The following is a 24,612-nucleotide window of genomic DNA, read 5'->3' on the forward strand; positions in this document are numbered from 1 at the left end:
CCCACCCCCATCCACCGCCTCATCCTCGTCATCACCTGCAGCCTCGCTATAATCCCACCTTCTTTGACCTTCCATCTAAACCAACAATCTACCAACCCCCCAGCTGCCTGACTGCCTAACCGCCGATTATCATCTCGCCCGCTCGCTCGCCCGGCGACAGATTCGTTCCAACGCACCAGCAGTGGCACCGCCATGGACCACGTTGGCTAGCCCTGGCTCCAATTCATCCCATCACTCGTTTACCTCATCGATCCCTGGCGCGGCCTATTTTTACTGCCCTTATCACGGACCAGCGAACGCCCTCGACACCCTTTCCCGTCGATAGTATGTCTCGCAGCGCGCATTTCCTCAAATTTTTCCCTGTGCCTCGTTTTTAACTTTGGCCTCGTTGCTTTTTTTCCTTGGATCACCAGGTAATTGAAATACTAACTTCCGACCCACCCGCAGCTCTGCTCTAACGATTTACGACTCCTGATTCCCCCGTTTTGGCGTTGTCGGGTGCCCTCCCTATGCTTGCTGTTCCGCTTTAAATGCCGTCTGAATTGCTATCCTCCCCCTCGTCGCTCCTCATGATTTCCACCATCCCCCCTCCTCGTCCTGTCTCGGTCAATTCGCTGGCCAGGGCGTCGGCCTCGACAGCCATTCCCTACTCCAAACCGAGTCGCTGCACCAGTGCCGAGATCCAGATACCCGATGGTCCCGTCAACCCCCCAGCTGTGGGGCCTGGTCAGCTGGTCTGCCAGTCCCCGGTGGATACCGAAATGGAGGATGCGCGGATAAGCGTGGAGACGCCTCGATCCTGCCGATCCGAACTGCGCTTCGAAGACCTTCCCATCGAGATCCACGAAGCCATTCTAGATTATTTGTTCGGGGAACGGGCGTCTGCATTCACGTCGTGCGCGCCCGGCAAGTCTGTGCGCAGCTGGAATAAGTCACTGCGTCATCCGCGTCGAAAAGCGCTGTCCAATCTGGCATTGATCACCCCTGTCTGGAGAGCACTGGTGCAGGACCGGATTTACAGACACAGTTAGTGCCTTTTCTTCCTTACTCTGACTCCTTCACACATTGCTTTTTCTGGTCTAACGCGATGCCTTCCAGTCAAGATCAAGGGCACCACAGACGAACTGGCACAAAGTGCCCGTTGGTTCCGTGCGCATCCCCATCTAGCCCCGTACGTTCGCCATGTCGAATTGTGGATCCCTGTCTGGGGCAAACGAGCAGCCAAAGGCTCCCATCATCCTCCCGCTCGACGGTTTAATGACGAGGATGGTGACTTTGTCGATCCCGTTGCGCCCCAAGCCACGACGGCATGGGATGATTCCGATACTAATCATAGCACCGATTATCGGTACCACTATGCTAGCCACAACGCAACACTGGAGGAGATGTTCTCTCACGTAAAATCTTATTTCCCCGAAGCACGCATTCTGACCCTGGAAGGTGGTCACTGTAAGCGACCGCCAATGGTGCGGCAATTTCGCGAGGATCCGTGCGGTCACACGGGACGGTTGCGTCTGCCTACGCTACCGGATATTCAGACGTTTGTCATGCGTGGGGCCTGGAACATCATGCGCGACTATCGGCACTGGTGGAACATGTCGCAAGCCTTACCAGGGGTGCGTGAGTGGCATTGCGCCTATGCCAAGCCCAAAATTGAGGGCTACGAAACCGTGGCGGAGATTTTATTGCGGCTTTCCCCAACACTAGTCCACGTCAATATCAGCCTGGAGGGCTTTTATAACAAGGACAATACGCAATCCGGCTGGATCCACGATGGCATCAGCCCACCGCATCTATGCCGTTTGCTCGGAGAGGCAGCTCCGCGTCTGGAGTCCCTTGCATTTACCGGCAAAGTCTGCGCCTGTCTCTTCCACGCAACGCGAGCGTTCATGTCCACCTGGACCGCCAAGTCCAAGCTCAAGTCGTTGGACTTGGTTGTAAAGACCTGCTGCCGCGAAAAGCGAACTAACCCGGGTCTCGGATTCCTCGACGACTTTTCCGGAATCACTAACCTGAACTTTATCCGCTCCTTTGAGAAACTGGTCCTTGGGGCTGTACACAGTTTGCAGATTCACTCGGCGCTGACTTACATGCGTATCCGCTTCATCGACCTGGATTCCGCCTGTCCACCGCTGAATCCCTACTTCCAGCTCGTGGACAACGAGTGCACGGGTCTGTGGAGCGAGCGAATCCTCGAAACCCTGCACGAGGCGCGTCCTCAGGCACACTATGTCGAGCTGTCGGATGGCATTTATCCCCAGTATGGACACAACCGCCAGATCGTGGGAGCAGTGTACCCGCGCACTCGGCCGTTGAGCATCCACGCGTCGACGTACAAGGTGATCGCCGATGTCTCCAAGCCATAACTGATTGACGATCCGCCGTGCCATAGACTGACAAGTGACGGATGACAACGGCAAAAGTCATTCTTATGTACCCCTTTTATCTGATGATACCTAGGTCCTGCGGACCGAGATAATGAAGAAAATCTATCCTTTCCATTCCAAGCCTGTCTCGTCACATTGTACCATCATTGATGTCTCCAGCTAGTCATGAACCAGCCTGTGTTATTGACTGCGTAGCGGGTCTTATCAATCGAACCATCTATCTATTCTCACAAATATCCACTCATTAAAGATCCGAATGATAGACGAATATACACACCCAACCACAAAAACATCCTTGATATAAATACAACCAACTACATCATCTATTCTATCCCCCAACACATTCAGAAATCCTAAGAAGAAGAAACGTCCTCAACAATAACCCCCAAAATCCACACATTCACCGCGAAGAACCCTATCGAGGCGAGGAACAACCCCGGCACAAAACTGCTTAGGCCTAGGAATTCGAGATTGTAGCCTTGTTGGAGCCAGAGGGCCTGTTTGATGTTAGCGGACTACTTGGTTTGATGGGGGGCTTGTGTAACGAGATATGAATGGGAAGTGTAGGGAACGGGGAGAAACATACCTGACCAACAACCCACAACGCAGCCACTATCCCTCCGAATCTGGGATTCCGACGCATCGACGAAGTGGGAAGATAAAAGGGGAGAAAGATAAGATACCAGAGGAAATACTACCATTTTTCCCATTAGTATATCATATATCATTTATACTGGATTTCGGGACAAGGGAAGCGAACCATACCTGACTAGTACAAACTTTATTGAAGGTCACGAACGCGAATGTCTGTGCAAGCATAGCGCCAGGGAGACTCTTCTTTGCTAGGATGAGTGGGATCACGATCACGGAGAGGAGCAGTTGCGGGATGAAAGCGAGGGATTCAAAGTTCCCTTGTACTTCGCCGGCGGCGGAGAGGTAGAGGAGGGTGCTGTAGGGGGAGAAGTTGTGGCGATGGTCGATGCGGGTGAGGTGGTGGAGGTAGGTGTGTTGGAGGAAGGGGGTATCGTAGAGAGAGTACATGAGGAGGTTGAGGAGGAGGAAGGTGGTGAGAGAGGTGAGGGTTAGGATGATGCGGGGGGGAGTGATGAAGGAGAGGATAGTGCTGGTTGTTGGCTTTGGAGTGGTCTTGGTGGAGGAGCCATCATGTTCGCGATCCAGCCACCAGATGATCGAAACTCCATAGATGAAGGGGTAGATCTTGAAATGCACGCTGATGCCGAGAATGATACCCGCGAGAATGACTCTTCGGCGCAGAACCGCCCATAGCAGCGCAATCACTAGCACGCCGAGAAGACCCTCAGAGGATCCGCGGGTGCTGATATTCGCGACCATGGGGTTGAGAAGCCAGACGCTGGCGTACTTGAGGGCGCGAGGAGCGTCCATGCCGTAGGCGGAGACGAGGGATCTGGCGATGAGCCATCCGGCTAGGACGTCGGAGAGCGCGAAGAGCGCTTTTCCGAAGGCGAATAGGAAGGATGGCCCGGACCAAGTGGTGGGGAGGAGCAGCCACGCTAGTAGGGGCGTGTAGCGGTAGGTGTCGCGTGCGTAGGGCGAGACGCCCTGCGAGACGTACCGCGCTGCGTCGGTGAAGACGAGGTAGTCGATGTCGGTGTATTTGACGGCGGAGTGGGCATCCTGCCAGGCTCCGTAGAAGAGAAGGATGACACGCAGGGCTATGGCGGAGCCATATACCAGGGATGGCGTCTGGAAGAAGGATGTCATTTTGGATGACATGGCGAATTGGGACGTTGGTGTATGTGGTTACTTCATCCGTACTGACCGTCTCCTGATGGCCTCGGGGTGAAGGCTTCAGCTGGATAGACTGCGTTGTATGCCAGTTCTGGATGAGTAAATTGGGTGGATATGTAGGTATCACGCTGCCAGTCACCCCATCTATATGTCCATGGTCGTGGAGTGCTAGTTTCTGGATGATAGATGAAGCTATCCAAACGTAGGCGAGGAAACGTGACCCGTTCCGGCTGGGGGATTTCAGGGGCTGAGTCAGCAGTGGATCGGAATCAACCGCTTTACCCAAACGGGATATAGACTATATTGGCGACATCCATGAAATACTGATTTTGTTCTTGGATATCGATAGTTAGTTAGTGTTTTCCCGATATGAGTCAACCGGTATGGGTTTATCATGTAGCTTCCATTCTACGCGCGCGCTACAGCTAGGTTCATTGATCATTATCTTTGTTCTCTGCGATCATCTCTTAAGCCAAGGGAATTTGTTAGATTATGCTAAAAGCAAGACTATATTGCTCATTATTCATGACCTGTTCTCACATACGTAGTCCAAGAGTTTCGAGTAATTTGAGGACAAAACAAATCTTTCAATTCCATTCTGCTTTCAGTTTGAGAAACAAAAGAGAAAATAGTGTGAACCCGAAATCCTCCGCAAATACCGTTATCTTCCACATCCAGAGATCCCCGTTGAAAACACTCCTCTCTCCTCCTCAGAAACAGCGACCAATCGCGCCTCAAACCAAGCCAATTCAATTCTGCTGCTCGATCCACCGTACGGGATGAATCTCAAAGACTTCCTCGTAGGTCTCCCTCCTCCAGGTATCCAAGTCCGTATCAGACAGCAATCTGCCTTCCGCTTGCTGCGTAAGCCAAGCCTCAATAATCTTCCTATCCTCCTCATCATCAGTATTATACTCCGTTCTCTCCGGATTCTCCGGATCAAGGGAAACAATCTCAAGAGCATCCCCATCGGCCATAACACCCTCCTCCCGGCGCCGATTCACAACGAATTGCACACGATGCCGATCTTGAAAGAAACCGTGAAAGATTTGTCGGTCCGGTTCATCCGCCCATCGCTTCTCAATCCACTCAGCCAGCAGATCGTGGTGTCTCTTCTTCTCCTCTTCCGTGGCGGTGGTGGGAAGAATCCATTCCACTTTGGTAATGGAATACCGGGAGGCGATATGATACCATTTGATGAAGTACTTTCGGACTTGGAATTGTATTTCGCGCTCTTGGGATCGAGACTCGATTAGGTTAAGGACCTGGCGAGCCTCGTCGGAACTTTCGTCCGTGTCGGACATGGTCACGATCGTTGGAAAAGGGCACGGAGGGTCGGTTTGTGTTGGGTTGAAGTGTAGTAAGGGTCTTTGAATATGTAAGAGCTAGATGAACCAAATGTGAGCAGGTAATACCGAAGCCGCTCCAAGTGGGAGGGATTTGGCTCATACTTATAGACTCGGGTGGGCCCTGAATTATTGATATTTCAGTGGATCTCGAGGAGAGCTCCGATATCTTGCTCAGTCCCAATGTTAAAAGTCCTTGCTGGCTTAGGTGAAAGCCAAATTGATAAAGATTCTGTCGGAGTCTGTCGGTATCATTCACTGTGTAGGTATAATTCGATGGGGAGACCGAACTGGCGGGGTGGCTACACAAGTGACGTGTTTGAACTTTGCAGCGTAGGACTGTAGTCTTCTATTGAATAGTCATGCTAGCGGCTTTGATTATTTATAGTAGTAATTCACCTTGAGGTGTGTATCGAGGTGTGGATTCATGATTGTGAAGGGGCCTCCAGGAACAGTCTCTCGTGGTAGGGAGAAGACATTAAGATACCGCTAGAAGAATTCCGTACAATGTCGTGGAGATCGAATAGATAGATACAGATAACTTTCCTGCATGTACAGAAGTAGGATAAAGGAATGTGATTAGATCCTTAACTGCTATCTCTTTGCATGGGAGATATTCTACAAGTTTCAAAAACCTTTGTATGTCTCTACCTTCGATTTTGGGGACAGGAATAATCCATGGTTTCACTAATATACCCCCCCTTTCTGATATAGTAATCAAGAGTCTGTTGTCATCTCCTGTTTCTCAAGCCTCTCTCGCCTCGAGGGGTTGTACAGACCAATCTCTAAGGAACGTGGGTGTTTTCTATGCCATAAGTGCATGGCAAGATTGTTCAGCACAATAGACCTTTGGGTGTTGCATAGCAGATAAACCGGATAAAAGGGGCACTCGGTAAGCATCTACACACAGAATCTTCGATAATCACTTCCTCAGGTTCGACCGCGAAGCAAACCTTCACCACACCACAAGAGCATCGAGAAAACACGAAGATGATATGAGCACATCAGTGTCAGGATGCGTTGTCTTCCGAATAGAGAACTCTTTCAAGCCAACTTTCCCTTCTTCTGTCAATTTCATTCGTAGCAACTCCCATGGCTATAATCCTCTAAGCAGGACTTTTTCTAGGGACATTTATGCCTCAGGTGTTATATATATGCCTGAGGCTGCAAGATGCTTTCTGACATGTCTTCACAGTTGTGGCTTACCTGGAGTGGAGAGTTAAAACAGGTCTTGCTTAGAAGATCCATAAAGGATCAAGTTATGCTTCCGAGGGACGTCAGTAGAAAGATAATATCAAGTGGTGTGACGAGCATCGAAGATACAGAGTAGTATGTAGAAGTAGTCTGTGCTAGTCTCTAGCCTGCCCTTATCACCGCGATGCCCAGATTCATTGTTCTTGACCCCAGTCTCTAGTAGCAATCGCTGATGCTTACTAGTTCAATCCAACCATCTCTCTAAGTACATGATATCTGAAAGCTCCTAAATTGATCACCCTCAGAACCGGCCAAGTCCCCTTCACCGGCGCCAACAATACACGCGGGAGTGCCAAGTAGTTCGATACCTTTCCAAGCACCAGTGCAGTTCTCCTGTGCATAGATATAGGGTGTACAGTTGTCTGCAAGTCTGGTCACCCACAAGGTAAGACTGTCTGGAACAGTGACACACTGGCCGGGGAGGGTTGTCTGGCCAGTAAACCTTTCCGCGGGATGGGCGCCGCATTCAGAGTCATAAGAAGAGGTATCTGATATGGCATATGCTGTGCTGTTGAATATACGAACCAGATCGGTGACGAAAAGTGAGGATTTGAAGACATCGAGCTCTCTGGTTCTGTGCGTTGAGATGGCGGCGAGGATGAGTGCAGCCACGGCACAAAGGGACAGGAAAGTAAGGTATGTCCTGAACAAAAAGCTACCCGCTCTTGAAGGGCCTGGTTTGGGGTAGGCAGGGGGCTCCTCGACGGAAAGGGGCTCAACCATGATGGGATCTGTGGGCTTGACCTGGATGTGTTAGGATTTTCCTGTATTAGTCTTGTTCTACCTCACTAGATCAGGAACATCCATACTCACAGGCACAAAGATACGTATCTGCGAACAACGCTGGTCCTTCGAACGCTTCTCAAGAGTGAAGGGTGCAAGGTTATCGTGGTACACAAGCTCCTATACTAGTATTTATGTCCAAGTTTGGTCGGCTCCCAAAGTCGGCAGATGGGGTTCGAACCACAAGGGACACAAGGCATATCGGTCAGTTCCATAACCAGCGCAACCACACAGGATAGGACGAATCTTTAGATAAGAAGCTAGCCCACAGAAGCAATTTAGATTGGATGACGTAGTATCCTGCTCCCACGAGTAGGAGTGACTTCCGCGAGGGAGTGGATCAATACTACGATGCCAATATGTTTCCGAAGCTTAGTTTCTCTTAGTACCTCATACGGCGCCAGCTCCCCTGTATCCACTTTGCAGACTTGCGACGACGCGATAAGAGATAGTGTGAGATAGAATTTTCAAGCCTTTTTCTATAGGTGTCATGTAGGATCTCCTGGGCAGATTCTTCACATGCGGACTGGAAGTCGGTCAACCAAAAGAGTGAGGACCGGTATCTCTTGAACTTGAAATGAATTAACCCAGAGCATGTGCTTCGGGCTTGAATGCCTTACTTACCTCTTTGGGGCGCAAATGGTTGGACCCTTGATCACTCCACTGACTGTGTTGGACCCACCGTCGGAAAGAAATGACCCACACCACATGAACCATGAATCTAAGTTAATATACAACCAAGCAATGCCACATGCACCTACTCTGTACACTGCCCGAATATAGCTAGCATGCTTCCTAGTCTATGTTAGCTGCTTCCATAGATTAATTCAGACAGTTCAAGGGCAGTCAGATGAATCCGTTAGACGGGCGCGAAATAGTTGTCGGTTTGTGCGCACAGAAGAGCAAGCAACAGTTTGGGTAAAAAAAAAAAAAAAAAAAAAAAAAAAAAAAAATTTGGGAAAAAAAAAAAAAAAAAAAAAAAAAAACATAAAGTGCTCCTTTTCAGTAAGGTCAAGTCGACACCTCCAATTCATGGAGAATGATATCTCTCTGAAGCAATCCAAGCTGTTAGGCAGAGCCACTAAGCTCGGCCAAAGTGTTGCCATCCGGCTTGGGCCTCCCGAGACATCTCAATACGCTAAGTCTACCAGTACAGACTCATATGTAGATTACAAATCCTAACTTCCCTGCGCTAGCTGAATTGACTGGAAAATGTTTTGAATCAATCCCTAAAAGCTATCCTTATCATCATAGCCGCTCAAGCTTTCTGGTGAGGCTTAGATTAACTCAACCCTTACTCCATAATCATCACATAGATAGAGGCAATGGAGGGGCCATATCTGCGATGACTGATGTGTGATACACTACATTAACCGAGTGAAAAGCACGAGTACTGCTGGTTTGAAAGAGAGTTATATCGGCGAGACAAGGGGCAAAAGGACATTATCCGATTGAATTGTTGCTAGTAGTGGTACAACTGTCAGAGGTGCTCGGCGCTGATAGATCTCTCAGATGACGCAATCAAATTTTCACTCGAGTGATATGGGAGATACTTGACTATGGCATAGATTAAAACTACCTTTATCCACCGTTATCAGAACCAATCATCATTCACATTTCCCTTCCGATGATACCTCAGTAGAAGATAGCCACACCCGTTGCAGGTGCGGCTGAGACCCTGGCACAATCACCCAGCATAATCCGCTGTGGAGGCCAATCTACAAACCCTTGGTTCCGCCGGGAGTGCGGGAATTTGTCCTCTTGCCTATTGGAGTTAAGTTAGTGCTGGACTGACTCCGCCAATATCCCCCACACCAAATAGAAAGACACAGATACCATACCGCAGGGCGACCATAGCGTGACCCGGCTAGCATGCGGTCTGGTCAATGACTATTTTGGCCATATCAGCAAGAGAGTCGCATGTAGGACTAATGCAACCGGATGACTAGCTATGGATAACTGATTCAGCCTGTTGATATCTATGACGGGGTCAAGGCTTTCAGTCAGTCTCGAACGGTCAACTAATGTACCGATTTGCATAGAATGGTAGACGATGCTGATTCACTGTCAGGTCTCCGGAAACCAGACATAGACCTAAAAGTATTCCAACTTGGAGTGATTGATGATCTCATGTCCATCCATGTTTTATAGTGTTGTAAAGAGCAGGAGTTTCCCATATCGCTTTGATGTTCGATATGCTGTATCAGGGTTGGTGGGAGTAGGTCCATATGCATGCACGATAGGACAAGGAAATAAAACGGGAAGGTTAGAATCTGGAAATAATCATCATCGACTCAATGGCATTACTACCATTCTGGATGGGTACCTTCTAAGGGTTAACTCTTCTTATACACTATCACTTGGGTAACAGAGTCAATCGGCGTCTATATTGAAAAGGCTATGTCAAACCAGTCCGTGAGAATTGCACACCCAGTTAGATAATAAAATACCTAAACTTGACTCTTTGCGAGCAATGCCCGTGTCCAAGCATTGCCAAGGTCCTGTTTCCTCCGTACTCCATATCAAGATAGTAATGTCCAAGCTACTGTTAAACTCATAGCCTTTTCACGTCCAAGGGCACTAACTTCACTGACCACAGCTAGTCGCTTGGGACATCTGACTAGCAATTTAGGATGGTAGCACTACATATCTTAGTATAAGGGGGTTTAATTATCTGTGTCTCTGATTACATTATATATCTATCCAGCGAATATAGGCGAGTTACCAGGGCGTGGGGCTTCTCCTCGTCGCTGATCACGCTATATAAAGTCCTGTTTCCTCCCCTTCTTTCCATTTCTCCTCATCATCCTAACAGGTGCGACGATCTACTTCATCTACACTCCTTCAGATTTTCTCTTTTTTGTCTTTCGCTACTTCTAATACGGTCCTCACTACTATTCTCTGCAGTGACCACTGTGTAACGGTTGGTCTACCGTCCCTAGATCTCCCATTCCCAAAGCTAACACCACCAGCTGCTGTTACATTCTACAGTCATTATCAAATTTCTTCTATCAATCAACCTTTTCTGCTATCTTGGACATCATGAAATTCTTCGACAACCCCGCTCGCGTCCTCGCCACGCTTTTGGCGCTCGTCCAAGTCGGACTCTCTTATCCTACCTCCATCGATCTCACTGCGGAGGACTTCATGAACATGAAGACAGTCACCGTGAGACGGGATGGTACCCCTGTGAATCAGACTGACTCTTCGGATATCGTCTGTGGTGGTTGTACCTCGACCTTTCGCTACACACTGACGGCCGACGGCGGCAACCCCCATCAGAACTTTGTTATCACCCAGAAGGGCGGATCGCTGGTGAGCTGCCCCACCGCCGGTACGTCCACCGGGACCGGCTTCGCGACTACATTGGGATAGAGCTTGTCTCTCGGTGTCAACGCTGGATTCTCTTCGGCCGGATTCAGTGTCTCCGAGTCCGAGACCTACTCGACGACCAACTCGTTCACCTGCAATGGTGTAGCAGCCGAGGGCGGGGACATCTGTGTCCTCTTCTACCAGGCTGTCACGGCCTTCACTGTGGACGTGACGGAGGTTACCGCTTGTGAGTGCAGTGGTTCAACTGTCATTGATCGGGGTACTGCCGTGGTCTATGCCCCGAACGCGAACCAAAAGGGCAGTGTAGCGGGAAGAGGCATCAATGTGGACCAACATGGTGTTGTGCAGTGTAGCGGGGATGCTGACCGTCGAGTCAACTACTACTGTGGACCTCCCGGAGGCCCTGGATATTGGGATGGGAAAGATGCAGGTCCCTGGAACCCAGATTATGTCAACCGGCGTGCCCCGGCCGGCTGTGCTATCCCGATTGAAGCCAACAGGTATTCGGACTGATGCGGTGGCGGACGGAGATGGGTGCTGTTAGTCAACGATACACATGTACTTATCCTTGTACTTGTCCTAAATAGCTTATCCATCACAATACACTGAGGTGCTGATGGCCAACCAGATGTTGACCGTCGATCTATACTTTTCCCATTATCAGAATTGCTGTCGTTGCTTTTTGCTTTCTTCCAACTCAGCATATAACATTGTTCGCTCACTTACTGGCCCAGACTATGCCAGTCCTGGTTGGTCTACTGTCCACCCTTCTACTCGAGACAGACAGGGTCACCTGATGCCTTGGTTCGGCTGCCTTTTCCGGTACTAATTATACTTTGTCTTTCCATGTTCTTCTACCTACTGACAACTAACTAAACATATCGCTTGGTTCTCACACTCTGCTTATGTTCTGATAATCCTTCCTATCTACAACTCCGAACCCCTCCAAGCTAACAGCGACATCCGTCCCGAATGGCACAACCCCGCCTACCGATGTCGTGATCTCACACCACCCACTTCTCATGTCAGCAGCTTCACTCCATTTGTAATCCTACAATGATTCAATTGCTATATAACCATCTGCTCCAGCAGCCCTCACCCTACTCGCCATAACCCACATCGCAACTCTCATCACATCTACAACCCAACCATCACCACCACCATGTCCGAACCCCCCCAACCCAAAACCCTCCACCTAACGGCCTTCATGCGGCCCGTCAGCCTCCACACCGGCGCCTGGCGATACCCCGGCTCCTACCCAGACGCCAACTTCAACCTCACCCACCTGAAATCCTTCATCACGCAACTCGAATCCGCCAAATTCGACGCCTTCTTCATGGCCGACCACCTCGCCGTCCTCAACATGCCCACGGAGGCCCTGAAACGCAGCCACACCATCACCTCCTTCGAACCCTTCACCCTCCTCTCCGCCCTCTCCGCCATCACCACCAAGATCGGCCTCGCCGCCACCGCCTCCACCACCTACGAATCCCCCTACCACATCGCCCGCCGCTTCGCCTCCCTCGACCACCTCAGCAACGGCCGCGCCGCCTGGAACATCGTCACGACCGCGAACCCCGAATCCGCCAAGAACTTCAACCTAGACGCCCACCTCGAGCACAGCAGTCGGTACAAACGCGCACGCGAATTCTACGACGTCGTCACCGGCCTCTGGGACAGTTTCGCGGACGATGCCTTCCTCCGGGACAAAGAAAGCGGGATCTTCTTCGACCCGGAGAAAATGCACGTCTTGGATCACGTAGGCGAGGAATTCAAAGTCCGGGGACCGTTGAATATCGCTCGTCCCGTGCAGGGTTGGCCGGTGATCATCCAAGCCGGACAATCGGAACCCGGGAGACAGTTAGCGGCGGAGACGGCGGAAGCGGTGTTTTGTTCGCCGAGGGATATCACCTCCGCGAAGGAACTGTATGCGGATATTAAGGGGCGGGCGGTGGCGGCGGGGCGGAAGCGAGAACATATTAAGATTCTGCCGGCGGCGTTTATTGTCGTTGGGGATACGGTGCAGGAGGCGCAGGAGAAGAGGTTACGGTTGGATGCGCTGGTGCATTATGATAGTGCGATTGGGTCGTTGTCCGTGGTGTTGGGGACGGATGCGGCCGGGTTCGATCCCGATGGTCCGTTGCCGGAGGATCTGCCGGAGACGAATGCGAGTAAGACGGGGAGGGAGGGTGCGGTCAGGTTGGCCAAGGAGGAGGGGTTGACGGTGCGGCAGTTGGCGCAGCGGTATGGGGGGTACTCTGGGTTGGCGTTTGTGGGGACCCCGGAGTCGATTGCCGATGAGATAGAGCAGTGGTTGGTTCAGGAGGCGGCGGATGGGTTCACGGTCGTGTTTCCCTTCCTACCGCAGGGATTGGAGGATGTCACGCAACGGTTGGTACCGGAGTTGCAGCGGAGAGGCATCTTTCGGAGCGAGTATGAGGGGAGTACGTTGCGGGAGCATTTGGGGTTGCCGCGGCCGGGGAATCGGTTTTTTGAGTAGTGGGGATGTTGATTGATTAGCATTAGTTGATGAAAAGGCAATCATAATACAAGAATATCGCCCAGTTGTGACATTTGATCTAGTAGTTATCATATCCTCAACGTGAGGCACGCTGGCGCGTGGGGATAGGTTTACAAGCTAATATTGAAATCCTGAATATGAATTGTGCGAGTGAAGAATGAATTGAAGAGAGAGAGAGAGAGAGAGAATCCAAAAAGAAGAGTATATTCACAAGCTAATGTCATACCGAAGACTGTGTACTTGGTAGATGACATCCATAACATTGCCCGTATATGCATCGTTCATAACACATGACATGAAGAAAACCTGATGATCGCTGACAAAAGGGTAGATAAACAAGAAGAGAAAGAACAAGCCAGAAACGACTGAAAGTAACAAAACACCCCGTATCCCTAAAGCGAATGGCAAAATCGATCACATAACACCAAAAGTTGAGCTAGTAAAAAGGTGTCGCGGAGTTGAGAAAGTATGTTGAATCCCCCATTTGGGCGCCAAAGAATGCCGCGTCATTGTTGGTAAATTTGGCACCTCTCTCCTCCTGAGTAAATAAGGCGGCATGGTTGACATTGTCAATATCGACCAATCCTTGTAGCAAATTGCTGTCGCTCCAGCTCAGGAAATCCCAAAGGCATTGCCCAGCCGAGTCGTCAATGAATGGAGGCTCGAATGGATCAACATATCCATGCTCGTGGGTCATCATCACCCGAGTTATATCGGCTTGCGATGGAAGGACGCCCGGGGCTATTCTAGGAGTAGACTCTTCGCATGATGTGGCACAACTCCCACTGGTAATGCTGTGGGCTTCGGCAACATTGGAGCCTCGTTTGCTGGCCTCAAATATGCGGGAGACGGCCTCTAGCGTCGATTTTGCGGCTGGGCTCCAAGGTTCAAGGCGTGTAAGAACAAGCATGGTTGTTTCTACTTGCGCTCGGCAAGACTCGATGGTCGCTCTCGGGTCATCGACCGTACCGTCATTGAGAAATAGCCCCAGGAGCGGAACCATTGCGGCCTGGAAGATAAGCCACACTGCGTTCCAGCCGGACATCTGATGGAACTGAGCCTTGGTGGCCACATCCTGGATGGTAGCTTCTGCAATCTCTCTACATCGTTCGATCGCTGTTCGCTCCTCAGAGCGGAGCACAATGTATGGTACTCGGCGCATGGCATAGCTCAGCAGTGTAGGGCGGTACAGGAGCATGCGCTGGTTGTAATATCGCCATTTCATGACGGTCCTTGTAATTGCAATCGACTCGGAACACGGCTCATGGTCTTTGAGAATGTAGGGTAGGTTATCATACCATTCGAGAAGTTGACCATCAAGTTGTGCCATTTCATGTGGTTTGGTCAGCGGTGCCACGGCCAGAACCTCCTGTATCTGAGTGGCGATCTTGCAGAAGCGAACATTTTCCAGAAGCGGTAGGATATCAAGCACGTTTCCCTAAGTATGTTAGAACATGATCTCGAATTGAATGTTGGGTGCATACTGTTTCTCTGTAGTGTGGCAGCTTAACAGTGATGGTCGGACCAAGACGACCCATACTGGGTCGCCCTAGAGTCATGCCGCCCCACGTGTCCAGACAGAAGAGAGACCACCATACTCGACGTTTCTGCTCAATTGAAGATAGCTTCTGTCTGCTATTGGCATACTGACTGTCAGAAACCTCCTTGTGTAATCCCAGAGCAGCCGCCATGCGTAAGGCGGCTCCCATGATGGAGTAGGCTAGGTTGGGCTGGCTAGTATAGTGAAGATAATAGCCACCCATCAGGCCCAATGTTTGGATGGTCTCCACGTGTGGAGACCCAAGGCTTTCTAGAGTCAGATAGCTCTTGCAGCGCATGTAATAGGTTTGGTGGGACATGTCCTCGGCAGGGCAAGCTGCTATGCTACCCAAGGCAAAGACAATGTTCACTAATGCGAGCCATTGCTCATCTTTCCTGCGCCCAGACATGTAGGTCTGGCGGAACGATTGTTCATCCAACATCGGTACAAAAGGTTGAAAGTAGGTGAAGTAAGAGTCGAGCAGCTGTGACTCGGGTACCTGTAGTGGGGAGTGTGTTGGCGTGTCATGACCTTGCTGGGAACTGTAGGCCTGCCAGTTCTGCCCCTCAGGAGAAGCGATATCCATGACGGACTCTCTACGAGCTCCAACAGTTGGAGCGCGAGAGAGGTGGCCAAGGGATCCTGGCTCCAACCAGACGATCACTTTGAGCACAGCATGAATGGAAGACACACCAAGATAGGAAGATGGTTGCTTGGACGAAAGAGACAAAGCATTGACATCGTCAGATATAGTCCCCGTAAATTCAGGGCTCTTCAAGTCGCGATTATCACTTGTATGATCGGGTATTGTCTGCAACGACTCGAGGTTGCCGTCTTCACTGGACGCCGGAGATGCGTGTGCCTCCATCGATGCCGAGGTTGCTGGGGATGCCGGATGTGGCGCCTGCGTCTGCATCTGGGATGACCCCTTGCCGGTCAGCTCCAGAAGCTTCTCCCGAGGCAAATTTACTAGGGTCTCCGCGGGAATGCCAGGGAAAAGCTTTTCCAACACCCCGCGAAACTCGTCCAGCGTGGTTGACAGTTTCTCCACATGTCTGCATGTCCGATCCGCTCGTTAATCCCGTTCTGGTCCTGATTCTCCCGGACGCCATGACAAAAGAAAAGGGGTCAATCGCACCTGCGAGATGGCCGAGGATCTGAGTACTGACACAAGTCTGCTTTTTTGTACCATCTACATGCTTCACACGGCTTCTCACCGTCACATTTGATTTTCCGATGTCGACAGGATGTGCAGGCCCGTAGCGTAGTGACCCGGCGACCGACCGATTGCTGACGCTGGCTGCGTTCCCGCGCAGAAGTCGGAAGGCCGGGGTTCTCGAACCCTTCAAAAGTATGGAACATTGCTATGCGATCGGAGATTATTTGCTGGGTTGCCTTGCGGAGGGATAGATGCGATGTGCCACCGGTTGACACTCTAGGGGGGGTGTGGTTAACTCAAAACGGCCATTGGCACCGAGTCGCAGGGAGACCAACAGATTAGACGCACCAGGGAACAGGGATTCTGTTTGTCAGGGGAGGAGGGAGGAGAGGGGATCGAATAGAATCGAGGACAGAGGCCCCAGTCAGCTAGTATGCAGGTAATCAGTTAGTCGCTGCAGTGGCCATTGTCTGGGGAAAGAAGAAAAGGTGGACTGGTCAGATGCAGACGGCGACGAGGACGTAAACACGATATATCAATGAGAAACGGCCCTACCCTCGTCTTCGGAGGTGAGCAGGATGTCCACCGGGAGTTTGAGTGGAGAGCATGATGATGATCATCGGCACGGTTGACGCTGGGGAATTCGACGGTGTGAAGGGAGCCGAAGCGCGCTGGCTGGCGGTGCCCAACAGGTCCCTGGACGAGAACCCTCGGAGTCCGTCACTGGCCAGCATCGCCTCCACCCCCGCATTTCTCCCTGTTAATTTATTTTATGCAGGAAGCGACCGTTTCTGTCTGGTGTCTGCATGCCTGGGAACGAACCGACCTGCAGGCCCCGTTGGTTGCCTACTATATTCACCCCCGGTCCTAATTATATCCAGGGTTCCTACCAGCGCGAGGATACGTCCGAGAGAGGGTTGTGTGATGTGCCCACAGACTCGCTAAGCACCACGCGGTGGTCTGTTCCCCTTGGGGTCGGAGGTTTGCTGTCCAGTAGCGCTCCCTTCCTCAAGACCATACACACTTGGATGTGATGATGGTGCCATCCTTCCACCTATCACAGAGGCTTCATCCATCCCCGGGTCTCCGAAGGCTGGGAAATCAGCATGGCATCTGGGTATCCCTATCACCGCTTGGCTTCCACTCATCTCGGGGATAGCATCGCGCCCAGATCGTCCGCGAGAAGGTTCTGAGGCACCATGGTCCCCAGGAGATGGATTCTACTACCCTGAACCTTTACCTGCTCAATGATGAAATGCCTACGTTCTATCACAGAGTCTGGAAGATTAATCGGTCATCAGAAGCCTGAAGAAATATAGTCGGCTTCCGCTGGATTCCGCTTCTGCAAGAGCCAAAGAGCCCCGCTGCAATACTGGAAGCAGTAAATACAAGAATGCACCCCCATCACAATGCCAAATGTGGTGCCACCTGATCGCTTAGAGGCCGGGAGGGCAGCAAGAATGTCTGTGTGGGTGACAAGGTTCGCCGGAAGTAGTCGGCGCAGAGCTTCTTGGAAACCATCCTTTCATCCGCGAACTGGGAGCTTACTGCTCCTGACTGGCAGCGCAACGACATTGACCAGATGTTCGAGGGCAAGCTCAGGGTCTCTGAGTCCGCCCATGTGCAGGGCCTTTACCAAGCTCGATTGTTGGGTGAAATCTGGCTCCACCAATTGCAGCTGTGACCCCGCATAAGGTGGCCAACTTCTGCTATCCCTGGGGGCCAGAATAAATTAAACCCCGTCCAGGAGGAGTCAGATGCCGGAACACACCTGTCGGGCAACTCGGTGGATTCTATCTGCGAAAGGCCTGCAGAAGCTCGTCTACTCTTAGGTTCTTGCCATGCCACAACAACAATAGATTCGGTCGTCACAGTAGGCTGGATCTCCAGTTGAAGATCCGGGGAACTGACAGTGCACATCAAGTCTGAGAGGCAGTCTTAGCAGTATTCCAACAGCTGGAGACTCGGGACGAACCGACCCGTCTCAGGGACAGGAGGCCTTGCGCTGGACAATCATCTCGGCTGGTCGGGAAAGGGACAGCCAATCGCCGAAATGATCTCCAATGGTTCAATTTCCTTGCTGACGCGCCGCCTTCAATCAGGCTAATTTCGTTGGGCGCCAAGAATGCGACATTTATCCATTTCACATGCATGCCAAGGGTGACCAGCATCTGATCGGAAGGGTAGGCCGATTAACCCAAAGGTCCTTCTACCCAGGATCGCAGGCACGAGAACACCGAGGTAAGATGAGGGGGGCCTTCGGTTACTGCCGCCCAGGATTCAGGCCGTCAGTCCACCCCCCGTGTTTTGCAATGCAATGAGTCGTACGGAGTAGTCCAAGCGACGAGGGGTGGGCTAGTGGCGAAAGCCGGCGGATACACCTGGCGACAGCCTTACCGTGATATGGGGTCGCTTATTTATTTGGTGCGCCCAGACCATCATGGGCGGCCGAAACCGAGACGGCAAAAAGGAGAGGTGATCATTGGAAAGGTTGGTGACGGGTGATCGATTTATCTGGAGATCTCGAGGACTGTCAGGTACTATCTATCTCGGACAACAAAGAAGCACCCCTACCGGACGAGTCTCCCCAGACCGTGCACGGAGCTGCGTCCGTGCCAAAAGCGGCAAGGTCTGTCTCAGTTCAGAGACACGAGGTTTCCGATAGAAGGTGAATTGCTTCAGTCCGGCCCGACCAGGCCGGGAGCACTCCTCAGTACAGGCCCTTCTTGGATTGAGGCTAACAACAGAAGGCTCTTGTGTCTGTTCTTCTGCCTGAAGTGACACGACGGTGAGAGAGCAGGAAGAGACGAAGGAGAAGGTCGGAGCCCGCAAAGGGCCGTTGGACCGATGCCCCTTTGGGAAAGGAGCAGGCCCGCCAGGGGATGGCCCAAAGAGGAAAGGCCAGCACGTGGAGGCGGGGAAGCCTCCGCACAGCTCCCCCAGGCTCACAGCATCACCGTTGACCGGCCCTTGGAACTATAGCCAGAGCTATCGATGTCCCCTCGAGTTGACAGCCTATGGGGCTCTATTTATTCGGCATTGATTCTCTGCGATCGGTGACCAAGTTCGAGCAACATCCAGGCGCCAGTTAGTCGGCCATTACCCCTCCCAGGCCACGGCATGGCAATGTTTACATCGCACATTTTGTCAACAGGATGGTACTTCAGAGATAGCGAGGACAGCTCTCCAGAGGCATGGATGCCGGTCCCTGAAGTACCGTCCGTCGTCCATCAGGACTTACAGGCGAATGGAAGGTAGGTACCAGACGAACCCATCCGCTAGAATCATGGCTAATATACCGGATGAAATGCGTACAGACTTGAGAATCCATACGTGGGATTCAACGAGCTAGATGCCAGATGGGTCAATGAGAAGTCATGGGCCTACCGGAAGATCTTGCAGACGCCAGCCATACCCGCAGGCTCGGTAGTCGTTCTGGCGTTCGACGGGCTCGACACATTTGCCACAGTCAAGCTTGACGACACGATCATTCTGGAGAGCAATAACATGTTTCAAGCTCATCGAGTCGATGTTACGAAAGCTCTGGAAACCGAAGGCGAGCACGTTCTGGAGATTGAATTTGATTGTGCATTGTTGCGCGCCCAGGAGCTTCGGAAGCAGGATCCTAATCACAAATGGGCCTCTTTCAATGGAGATCCTGCTCGGATGAGCGTCCGCAAAGCTCAGTATCACTGGGGCTGGGATTGGGGGCCAGTCCTTATGACTGCGGGTATCTGGCGGGAAGTGCGGCTGGAGGTTTATTCTGCAAGGCTAGCAGATCTCTGGACGGACATCGGCCTGGATTCCAATCATGAGTCCGCTCACGTATCTGCATTCACAGAGTTGGATGCTGTAAACCTGGACTCTTCATACAAGGTCAATTTCACGCTAAGTTTTGAGGGTGAGGAAATTGCCCGAGAAACAGCCACACCAAAAGACAGGATCGCAACGGTTGATTTTGATATTCCTCAACCTCGCCTCTGGTGGCCTCATGGATATGGTAACCCAAACCTTTACGAGATTGCAGCAACGTTGGAGAAAGGCCAAGATGAAGTCCACAAAATTGCCAAGAAGATTGGCATAAGAACTGCAGAGGTTATTCAGCAGCCTGACAAACATGGGAAATCTTTCTTCTTCCGGATCAACGGCGTGGATATTTTCTGTGGTGGCTCATGCTGGATTCCTGCAGACAATCTCCTTCCGAGCATCGATGCGGAACGGTATCGGAAATGGATTGAGCTGATGGTTGCAGGTCGCCAAATTATGGTCCGGTCCGTTTATCAATCCAAGATAGTCGATACGTGCTGATTCTTTCTAGGGTCTGGGGCGGCGGTTGCTACGAAGACGACAGCTTCTACCAAGCTTGTGATGACTTGGGTGTCCTGGTGTGGCAGGACTTCATGTTCGGCTGCGGAAACTACCCAACCTGGCCCGAGTTACTGGAGTCTATCGAACAAGAAGCCATCTACAACGTACGCCGGTTGCGACACCATCCTTCCATTGTGCTCTACGCTGGGAACAATGAAGACTACCAGGTACAGGAATCAGCAGGACTTACTTACAACTATGAAGACAAAAATCCGGAAAATTGGCTAAAGTCCGATTTCCCAGCCCGGTACATCTACGAAAAGCTGTTGCCAGATGTGATACAGGAACTGTCTCCAAGAACCTTTTATCATCCCGGCAGTCCTTGGGGAGATGGTAAGGTGACGTCTGATCCGACAGTCGGTGATCTTCACCAGTGGAATGGTAAGTTGCCTATTCCCCCTGCTCAGATACACCATGCTGATGGTCTTAGTCTGGCATGGGACACAGGAAAAGTATCAGATCTTCGATACACTCGGCGGTCGATTCAACAGCGAGTTCGGGATGGAAGCATTTCCACATCTATCAACCATTAATTATTTTGTCGAGCACGAAAAAGACAAGTACCCGCAATCACATGTCCTGGATTTCCACAATAAAGCTGACGGGCACGAACGTCGCATCGCTACATACCTTGTGGAAAACCTGAGAACGGCGACTGATTTGGAGGTAAGTTACCCCTGCCTTAGTATTCTGAAGTGGGTGTTAACACGGTGTAGACCTACGTGTACCTCACCCAGGTTGTCCAAGCCGAGACAATGATGTTTGGATATCGTGGGTGGCGTCGCCAATGGGGTGATGAAAGACACTGTGGCGGTGCACTCCTCTGGCAGCTAAATGACTGTTGGCCGACGATCTCGTGGGCCATTGTGGACTACTTTCTTCGACCGAAGCCTGCCTTCTACGCTGTAGCCCGGGTATTGAATCCGGTTGCTGTGGGCGTGCGACGCGAACATCATGACTGGAGTATAACGCATGCACAACCTCCGAAGACAAGCAAGTTTGAGCTCTGGGTTGCCAGTTCACTGCAGAAAGAGCTATCCGGAAAGGTGGAGCTCAGATTTCTTTCTGTAGACACTGGACACGAGATACGGGAGCGTATTGTGCATGAGGATGTTAAGATCGTGCCAAATGGCACTACAAACATCATCACAGACGGAGTCATTGACCATACAATTGATACCGAGCCACATGTCCTCGCCGCTCGACTCTGGCTGGACGGTGACATTGCCGCGCGGGACGTGGACTGGCCTCAGCCTTTCAAGTATCTCGATTTTGCGGATCGTGGGCTTGAGGTTAGCAGGGGCTCTGAAACGGCTGATCAGCAAACATTCAAAATTAGCACACAGAAGCCAGTCAAGTGCTTGGTGTTTGAGGAGCGAGACGGCATTCGGCTCAGTGATAGCGCGATGGACATTGTGCCTGGTGATGACCAGACGGTTACGGTTACGGGACTGCGGCCGGAGGAGACCCTGAAGTACAAATTCCTTGGACAATGATCAGCAGGACGGATGAGTGTGCCGGTTGATACTTTACTATAGAAGTTGGCTATCTATGTTTTGTCGCCCTCAACTTTACCTACACCCAAACCAGTAGTAGGCGGGCTATAGCGGCCATCGGGCAGACAGTAATCTGGAGTCATCCCAACCTATAGCACAGCCGCCGCCCCATCAACCGATCCACTAAGGCCCTTGAGTTGGGCTCCCGGCCCAAGTACCGCGTCAACAAGCCCAGCATATCCCCATGACCTCCACCAATCTGCAAAAACTCCCGCCGATACTCATCCCACGTGCTTCGATTGAAGGGGTCCTGGGCGAATTTAGTCGCGAAAACGTCTTCGGCAAAGGCGGCGCAACTTTAAGATAAATTGGATAGATCAGCAAAACAATACGACATGAAACTGAATGACTATTGAAGAAGATCGAGCCCTTCTTATACAAACGGAAAAAGACTGAAAGGAAGGAATGAAGAAGGCGGAGGCGCATACCATAGATAAGAATAATAACCCGCATCATACCCAGCGCATAGATGAGTAAAGGAACAGTAATCGAAGCCGTCTCGGCATTCAGAGAAGTCCATGCCTTCGAGCTGCTGGCGGAGGTCGTACCAGAGTTTTTGGATGTTGAGGGATGCCAGGTCCTGAGGGGTTTGTAGGGAGTGGATTTGGAGGTCGAAGAGGGAGGTTGTTCTGTTCTTGTTAGACATATATACTGTTGAAAAGTCGAGGCAGGGCATATAAGGGAGAAAGGAAGAAAGAAAAAAAAGGGGGGAGGAGCGCTTACAGTTGCTCCAGATGATAAAGGCCCCGTCCCCAATAGCGATGCTTAACCAGGTTCTCCACCAACTCGTCAGGAATCTTCTCCGGTGGATCAGGCAGGTCAGGGTTCTGGCTTCGCCATTTGGTAAGGTAATTTGGGTCTATTGTAGTGTAATGACAGCTTATGCTCTTTAACACCTCGGGCAGCCAACACCAGTTCTCGAGCTTGGTGCTGGGCATCTCGGATAAGTCGCGGGGGAGATTAACGCCATGGAAGCGGATGTATTTGGTTTTGGAGAGGAGGTTGTGGATTCCGTGACCAAGTTCTATCGATCAACGGACTGTTAGCGAGTAGAAAGAGAGGGGATGGCTGTTCTACAGACCGTGAAACAAGGTTATCACCTGATGATGCTTAAGTAGAGCACAGCTGTCTGGCGTTGGGGTGGGAAAAGAGCACATGAGGATGGTGGAAGGATAGTATCTGCTGCCGTCTGGCTTGGTGAATCCCTATCATGTTGGGTTAGTTCATCTAGACTTTTTCTTTGGTGATCCTTGGTTTTGACCTACCGCCTCAATAGTCACATTCTGGTTTCCTCGATACTTATTCTCTCGCCACAATAGATCGAAATAAAGGTGTCCAACGAATTCAGAAGTACGTTCGTCCCAGACGGAAAATACTTGGACACTTTCATGCCAGAGCTGGCCAGTATCTGCAGTGATGGCATCGAAACGTAATCCCAGCAGAGACGCAAAGATCCCAAGCATAGCCGTCGCGGTGCTCTCCAATGGGAAGAACTCGGCGATGTGGATGTGGTCGATATTGAACTCCTTCTCGACCAGACGCTGGTAGTACATCTGATCCCATGCCGGAAAATTATCCTTCACTGTATGGCCCTGTGCTTGTTGATCCTGGAGTCTGTGTTTCTGCAAAACTTCAACTTCTGCCTTTCCCCGAGCCACCAAATCATCCCGTATCTGACTCAAGAAGCTCTCCACCCATTGTGGTGTCTTTGCTATCCTGCTTTCCAAGACAAGGGCGGCATGTGAAGGGTATCCCAGAAACTGCGCCTGCGAAGTCCGTCGCGCGATGATCTCCTCGAAGATAGGCCCATTGACCGCCAGCTTCTGGTTGTTCTTCAAGTACATCTTCTTACGTGTGTTGGGATTCTTCGCCAATGTTCTAACAGTCAACATACCCCCATTGGCAAATGGTGCGAACACATTCTTCTCTTGACCTGAAGTTTCTGCTTTGACCATAGTCTTCCACTTGGCGATATCATCAGCCGGGATACCGTCCAGTTCCGACTCGGCAAACCACACCCCGCCGTTCTCCTGGGCGAGATTGCGATTGAATGCGCTCTCCAACTTGGATATTTCCCGCTTGACTTGCAGGTATTGCTCTCGCTGAGCAGCACTCAGGACACCCCACCCAGCTCGTTTGTACACCAGCAACTCTTCCTTTAAAAAAAGCGCTGCCTCGGCGTCCAGTTCTTCTTTTCTATCATGAACGGCTTGGACTAGACAATAGAACTCTTCGCTGGAGGCCCATTCTGATTCTGCTGCGAGGAGAAGCTGGCGAGCTTGCATAAATGCGTTTTGAGTAGCCATGTCAGGAGAGCCGTACTGAAGCATGTAGATCATGCCTAGTTCACCTTGCACGAGATTCTCGACATCGGCCCAGGGACGGAGAACGGTGTCGAAAGTGGCAGTGATGGGGGTCACAGTATGAAGGATCTCATCTCGGACGTCGTTTTGCTGGGCGATGATGCGTTGCATGGTTGGAACGATCTCGTGAGCCTTCAGGACCCGGGGAAGGGTTTGACGGGGAAACATATTGTGCTTGCCACATACCGCGACTAAGATGGCTGTCTTTGAGTAAGGGACTGTGGGTTTATAA

General features: G+C 51.2%; 10 protein-coding genes across 10 annotated transcripts; 4 read left to right on the forward strand and 6 right to left on the reverse strand.

The window, feature by feature from the left end:
* Positions 1–569: 569 nt before the first annotated feature.
* On the forward strand, positions 570–2,366 carry BO80DRAFT_431970 (uncharacterized protein; the record flags this gene model as incomplete). The annotated part of the gene is made up of 2 exons (XM_025720774.1): positions 570–1,026; positions 1,099–2,366. The coding sequence occupies 2 exons, from the start codon at positions 570–572 to the stop codon at positions 2,364–2,366; spliced, it is 1,725 nt and encodes a 574-aa protein (XP_025578585.1).
* A 295-nt stretch (positions 2,367–2,661) lies between these two features.
* BO80DRAFT_491020 (glycosylphosphatidylinositol-alpha 1,4 mannosyltransferase I) lies at positions 2,662–4,329 on the reverse strand. The gene is made up of 3 exons (XM_025723673.1): positions 3,153–4,329; positions 2,974–3,081; positions 2,662–2,884 (listed from the first exon to the last, which is right to left on the reverse strand). Exons 1-3 carry the CDS (start codon positions 4,140–4,142, stop codon positions 2,741–2,743), a joined length of 1,242 nt encoding a protein of 413 aa, XP_025578586.1. The 5' UTR covers positions 4,143–4,329; the 3' UTR covers positions 2,662–2,740.
* A 577-nt stretch (positions 4,330–4,906) lies between these two features.
* On the reverse strand, positions 4,907–5,461 carry BO80DRAFT_441730 (uncharacterized protein; the record flags this gene model as incomplete). The annotated part of the gene is made up of 1 exon (XM_025721217.1): positions 4,907–5,461. One exon carries the CDS (start codon positions 5,459–5,461, stop codon positions 4,907–4,909), a length of 555 nt encoding a protein of 184 aa, XP_025578587.1.
* Positions 5,462–6,866: 1,405 nt separating this feature from the next.
* On the reverse strand, positions 6,867–7,690 carry BO80DRAFT_231341 (uncharacterized protein). The gene is made up of 2 exons (XM_025714471.1): positions 7,571–7,690; positions 6,867–7,501 (listed from the first exon to the last, which is right to left on the reverse strand). Exon 2 carries the CDS (start codon positions 7,478–7,480, stop codon positions 6,959–6,961), a length of 522 nt encoding a protein of 173 aa, XP_025578588.1. The 5' UTR covers positions 7,481–7,501; positions 7,571–7,690; the 3' UTR covers positions 6,867–6,958.
* Positions 7,691–10,582: 2,892 nt separating this feature from the next.
* BO80DRAFT_441731 (uncharacterized protein) lies at positions 10,583–11,386 on the forward strand (the record flags this gene model as incomplete). The annotated part of the gene is made up of 2 exons (XM_025721218.1): positions 10,583–10,855; positions 10,916–11,386. 2 exons carry the CDS (start codon positions 10,583–10,585, stop codon positions 11,384–11,386), a joined length of 744 nt encoding a protein of 247 aa, XP_025578589.1.
* A 362-nt stretch (positions 11,387–11,748) lies between these two features.
* On the forward strand, positions 11,749–13,485 carry BO80DRAFT_422110 (LLM class flavin-dependent oxidoreductase). Its single transcript, XM_025718743.1, has one exon. It carries the CDS (start codon positions 12,036–12,038, stop codon positions 13,371–13,373), a length of 1,338 nt encoding a protein of 445 aa, XP_025578590.1. The 5' UTR covers positions 11,749–12,035; the 3' UTR covers positions 13,374–13,485.
* BO80DRAFT_231347 (uncharacterized protein) lies at positions 13,440–13,751 on the reverse strand. The gene has a single exon (XM_025714472.1). The coding sequence runs from the start codon at positions 13,670–13,672 to the stop codon at positions 13,505–13,507; it is 168 nt and encodes a 55-aa protein (XP_025578591.1). The 5' UTR covers positions 13,673–13,751; the 3' UTR covers positions 13,440–13,504.
* On the reverse strand, positions 13,602–16,497 carry BO80DRAFT_231377 (putative C6 transcription factor). The gene is made up of 3 exons (XM_025714473.1): positions 16,073–16,497; positions 14,879–15,989; positions 13,602–14,832 (listed from the first exon to the last, which is right to left on the reverse strand). The coding sequence occupies exons 1-3, from the start codon at positions 16,294–16,296 to the stop codon at positions 13,831–13,833; spliced, it is 2,337 nt and encodes a 778-aa protein (XP_025578592.1). The 5' UTR covers positions 16,297–16,497; the 3' UTR covers positions 13,602–13,830.
* Positions 16,498–18,814: 2,317 nt separating this feature from the next.
* On the forward strand, positions 18,815–22,068 carry BO80DRAFT_231401 (beta-mannosidase). The gene is made up of 5 exons (XM_025714474.1): positions 18,815–19,347; positions 19,411–20,364; positions 20,412–20,842; positions 20,892–21,127; positions 21,178–22,068. Exons 1-5 carry the CDS (start codon positions 19,214–19,216, stop codon positions 21,955–21,957), a joined length of 2,535 nt encoding a protein of 844 aa, XP_025578593.1. The 5' UTR covers positions 18,815–19,213; the 3' UTR covers positions 21,958–22,068.
* BO80DRAFT_461914 (M3 family metallopeptidase) lies at positions 21,966–24,581 on the reverse strand. The gene is made up of 5 exons (XM_025722481.1): positions 23,283–24,581; positions 23,099–23,222; positions 22,741–23,041; positions 22,446–22,646; positions 21,966–22,313 (listed from the first exon to the last, which is right to left on the reverse strand). The coding sequence occupies exons 1-5, from the start codon at positions 24,546–24,548 to the stop codon at positions 22,097–22,099; spliced, it is 2,109 nt and encodes a 702-aa protein (XP_025578594.1). The 5' UTR covers positions 24,549–24,581; the 3' UTR covers positions 21,966–22,096.
* Between the last annotated feature and the right edge of the window lie 31 nt (positions 24,582–24,612).

The sequence above is a fragment of the Aspergillus ibericus genome (assembly GCF_003184845.1).
Source record: "Aspergillus ibericus CBS 121593 unplaced genomic scaffold BO80scaffold_6, whole genome shotgun sequence".
Classification (NCBI taxonomy): domain Eukaryota; kingdom Fungi; phylum Ascomycota; class Eurotiomycetes; order Eurotiales; family Aspergillaceae; genus Aspergillus; species Aspergillus ibericus.

Bases quoted from the DNA above. Each gene is read 5' to 3' on its own strand.
- BO80DRAFT_491020 (XM_025723673.1), bottom strand. From the start codon at position 4,142: ATGTCATCCAAAATGACATCCTTCTTCCAGACGCCATCCCTGGTATAT. The intron at 3,082-3,152 runs GTATGGTTCGCT...GAAAAATGGTAG, and splicing joins ATAAAGTTTGTACTAGTCAG to TATTTCCTCTGGTATCTTAT. The intron at 2,885-2,973 runs GTATGTTTCTCC...AACATCAAACAG, and splicing joins CGTTGTGGGTTGTTGGTCAG to GCCCTCTGGCTCCAACAAGG.
- BO80DRAFT_231341 (XM_025714471.1), bottom strand. From the start codon at position 7,480: ATGGTTGAGCCCCTTTCCGTCGAGGAGCCCCCTGCCTACCCCAAACCA.
- BO80DRAFT_422110 (XM_025718743.1), top strand. From the start codon at position 12,036: ATGTCCGAACCCCCCCAACCCAAAACCCTCCACCTAACGGCCTTCATG.
- BO80DRAFT_231347 (XM_025714472.1), bottom strand. From the start codon at position 13,672: ATGCATATACGGGCAATGTTATGGATGTCATCTACCAAGTACACAGTC.
- BO80DRAFT_231377 (XM_025714473.1), bottom strand. From the start codon at position 16,296: ATGTTCCATACTTTTGAAGGGTTCGAGAACCCCGGCCTTCCGACTTCT. The intron at 15,990-16,072 runs GTGCGATTGACC...TCGGACATGCAG, and splicing joins GATCCTCGGCCATCTCGCAG to ACATGTGGAGAAACTGTCAA. The intron at 14,833-14,878 runs GTATGCACCCAA...TAACATACTTAG, and splicing joins TGCCACACTACAGAGAAACA to GGAAACGTGCTTGATATCCT.
- BO80DRAFT_231401 (XM_025714474.1), top strand. From the start codon at position 19,214: ATGGCAATGTTTACATCGCACATTTTGTCAACAGGATGGTACTTCAGA. The intron at 19,348-19,410 runs GTAGGTACCAGA...AAATGCGTACAG, and splicing joins GACTTACAGGCGAATGGAAG to ACTTGAGAATCCATACGTGG. The intron at 21,128-21,177 runs GTAAGTTACCCC...AACACGGTGTAG, and splicing joins GAACGGCGACTGATTTGGAG to ACCTACGTGTACCTCACCCA.
- BO80DRAFT_461914 (XM_025722481.1), bottom strand. From the start codon at position 24,548: ATGTTTCCCCGTCAAACCCTTCCCCGGGTCCTGAAGGCTCACGAGATC. The intron at 23,223-23,282 runs GTAGGTCAAAAC...CCAACATGATAG, and splicing joins AGAATGTGACTATTGAGGCG to GGATTCACCAAGCCAGACGG. The intron at 22,647-22,740 runs GTAAGCGCTCCT...TAACAAGAACAG, and splicing joins CTTTATCATCTGGAGCAACT to AACAACCTCCCTCTTCGACC.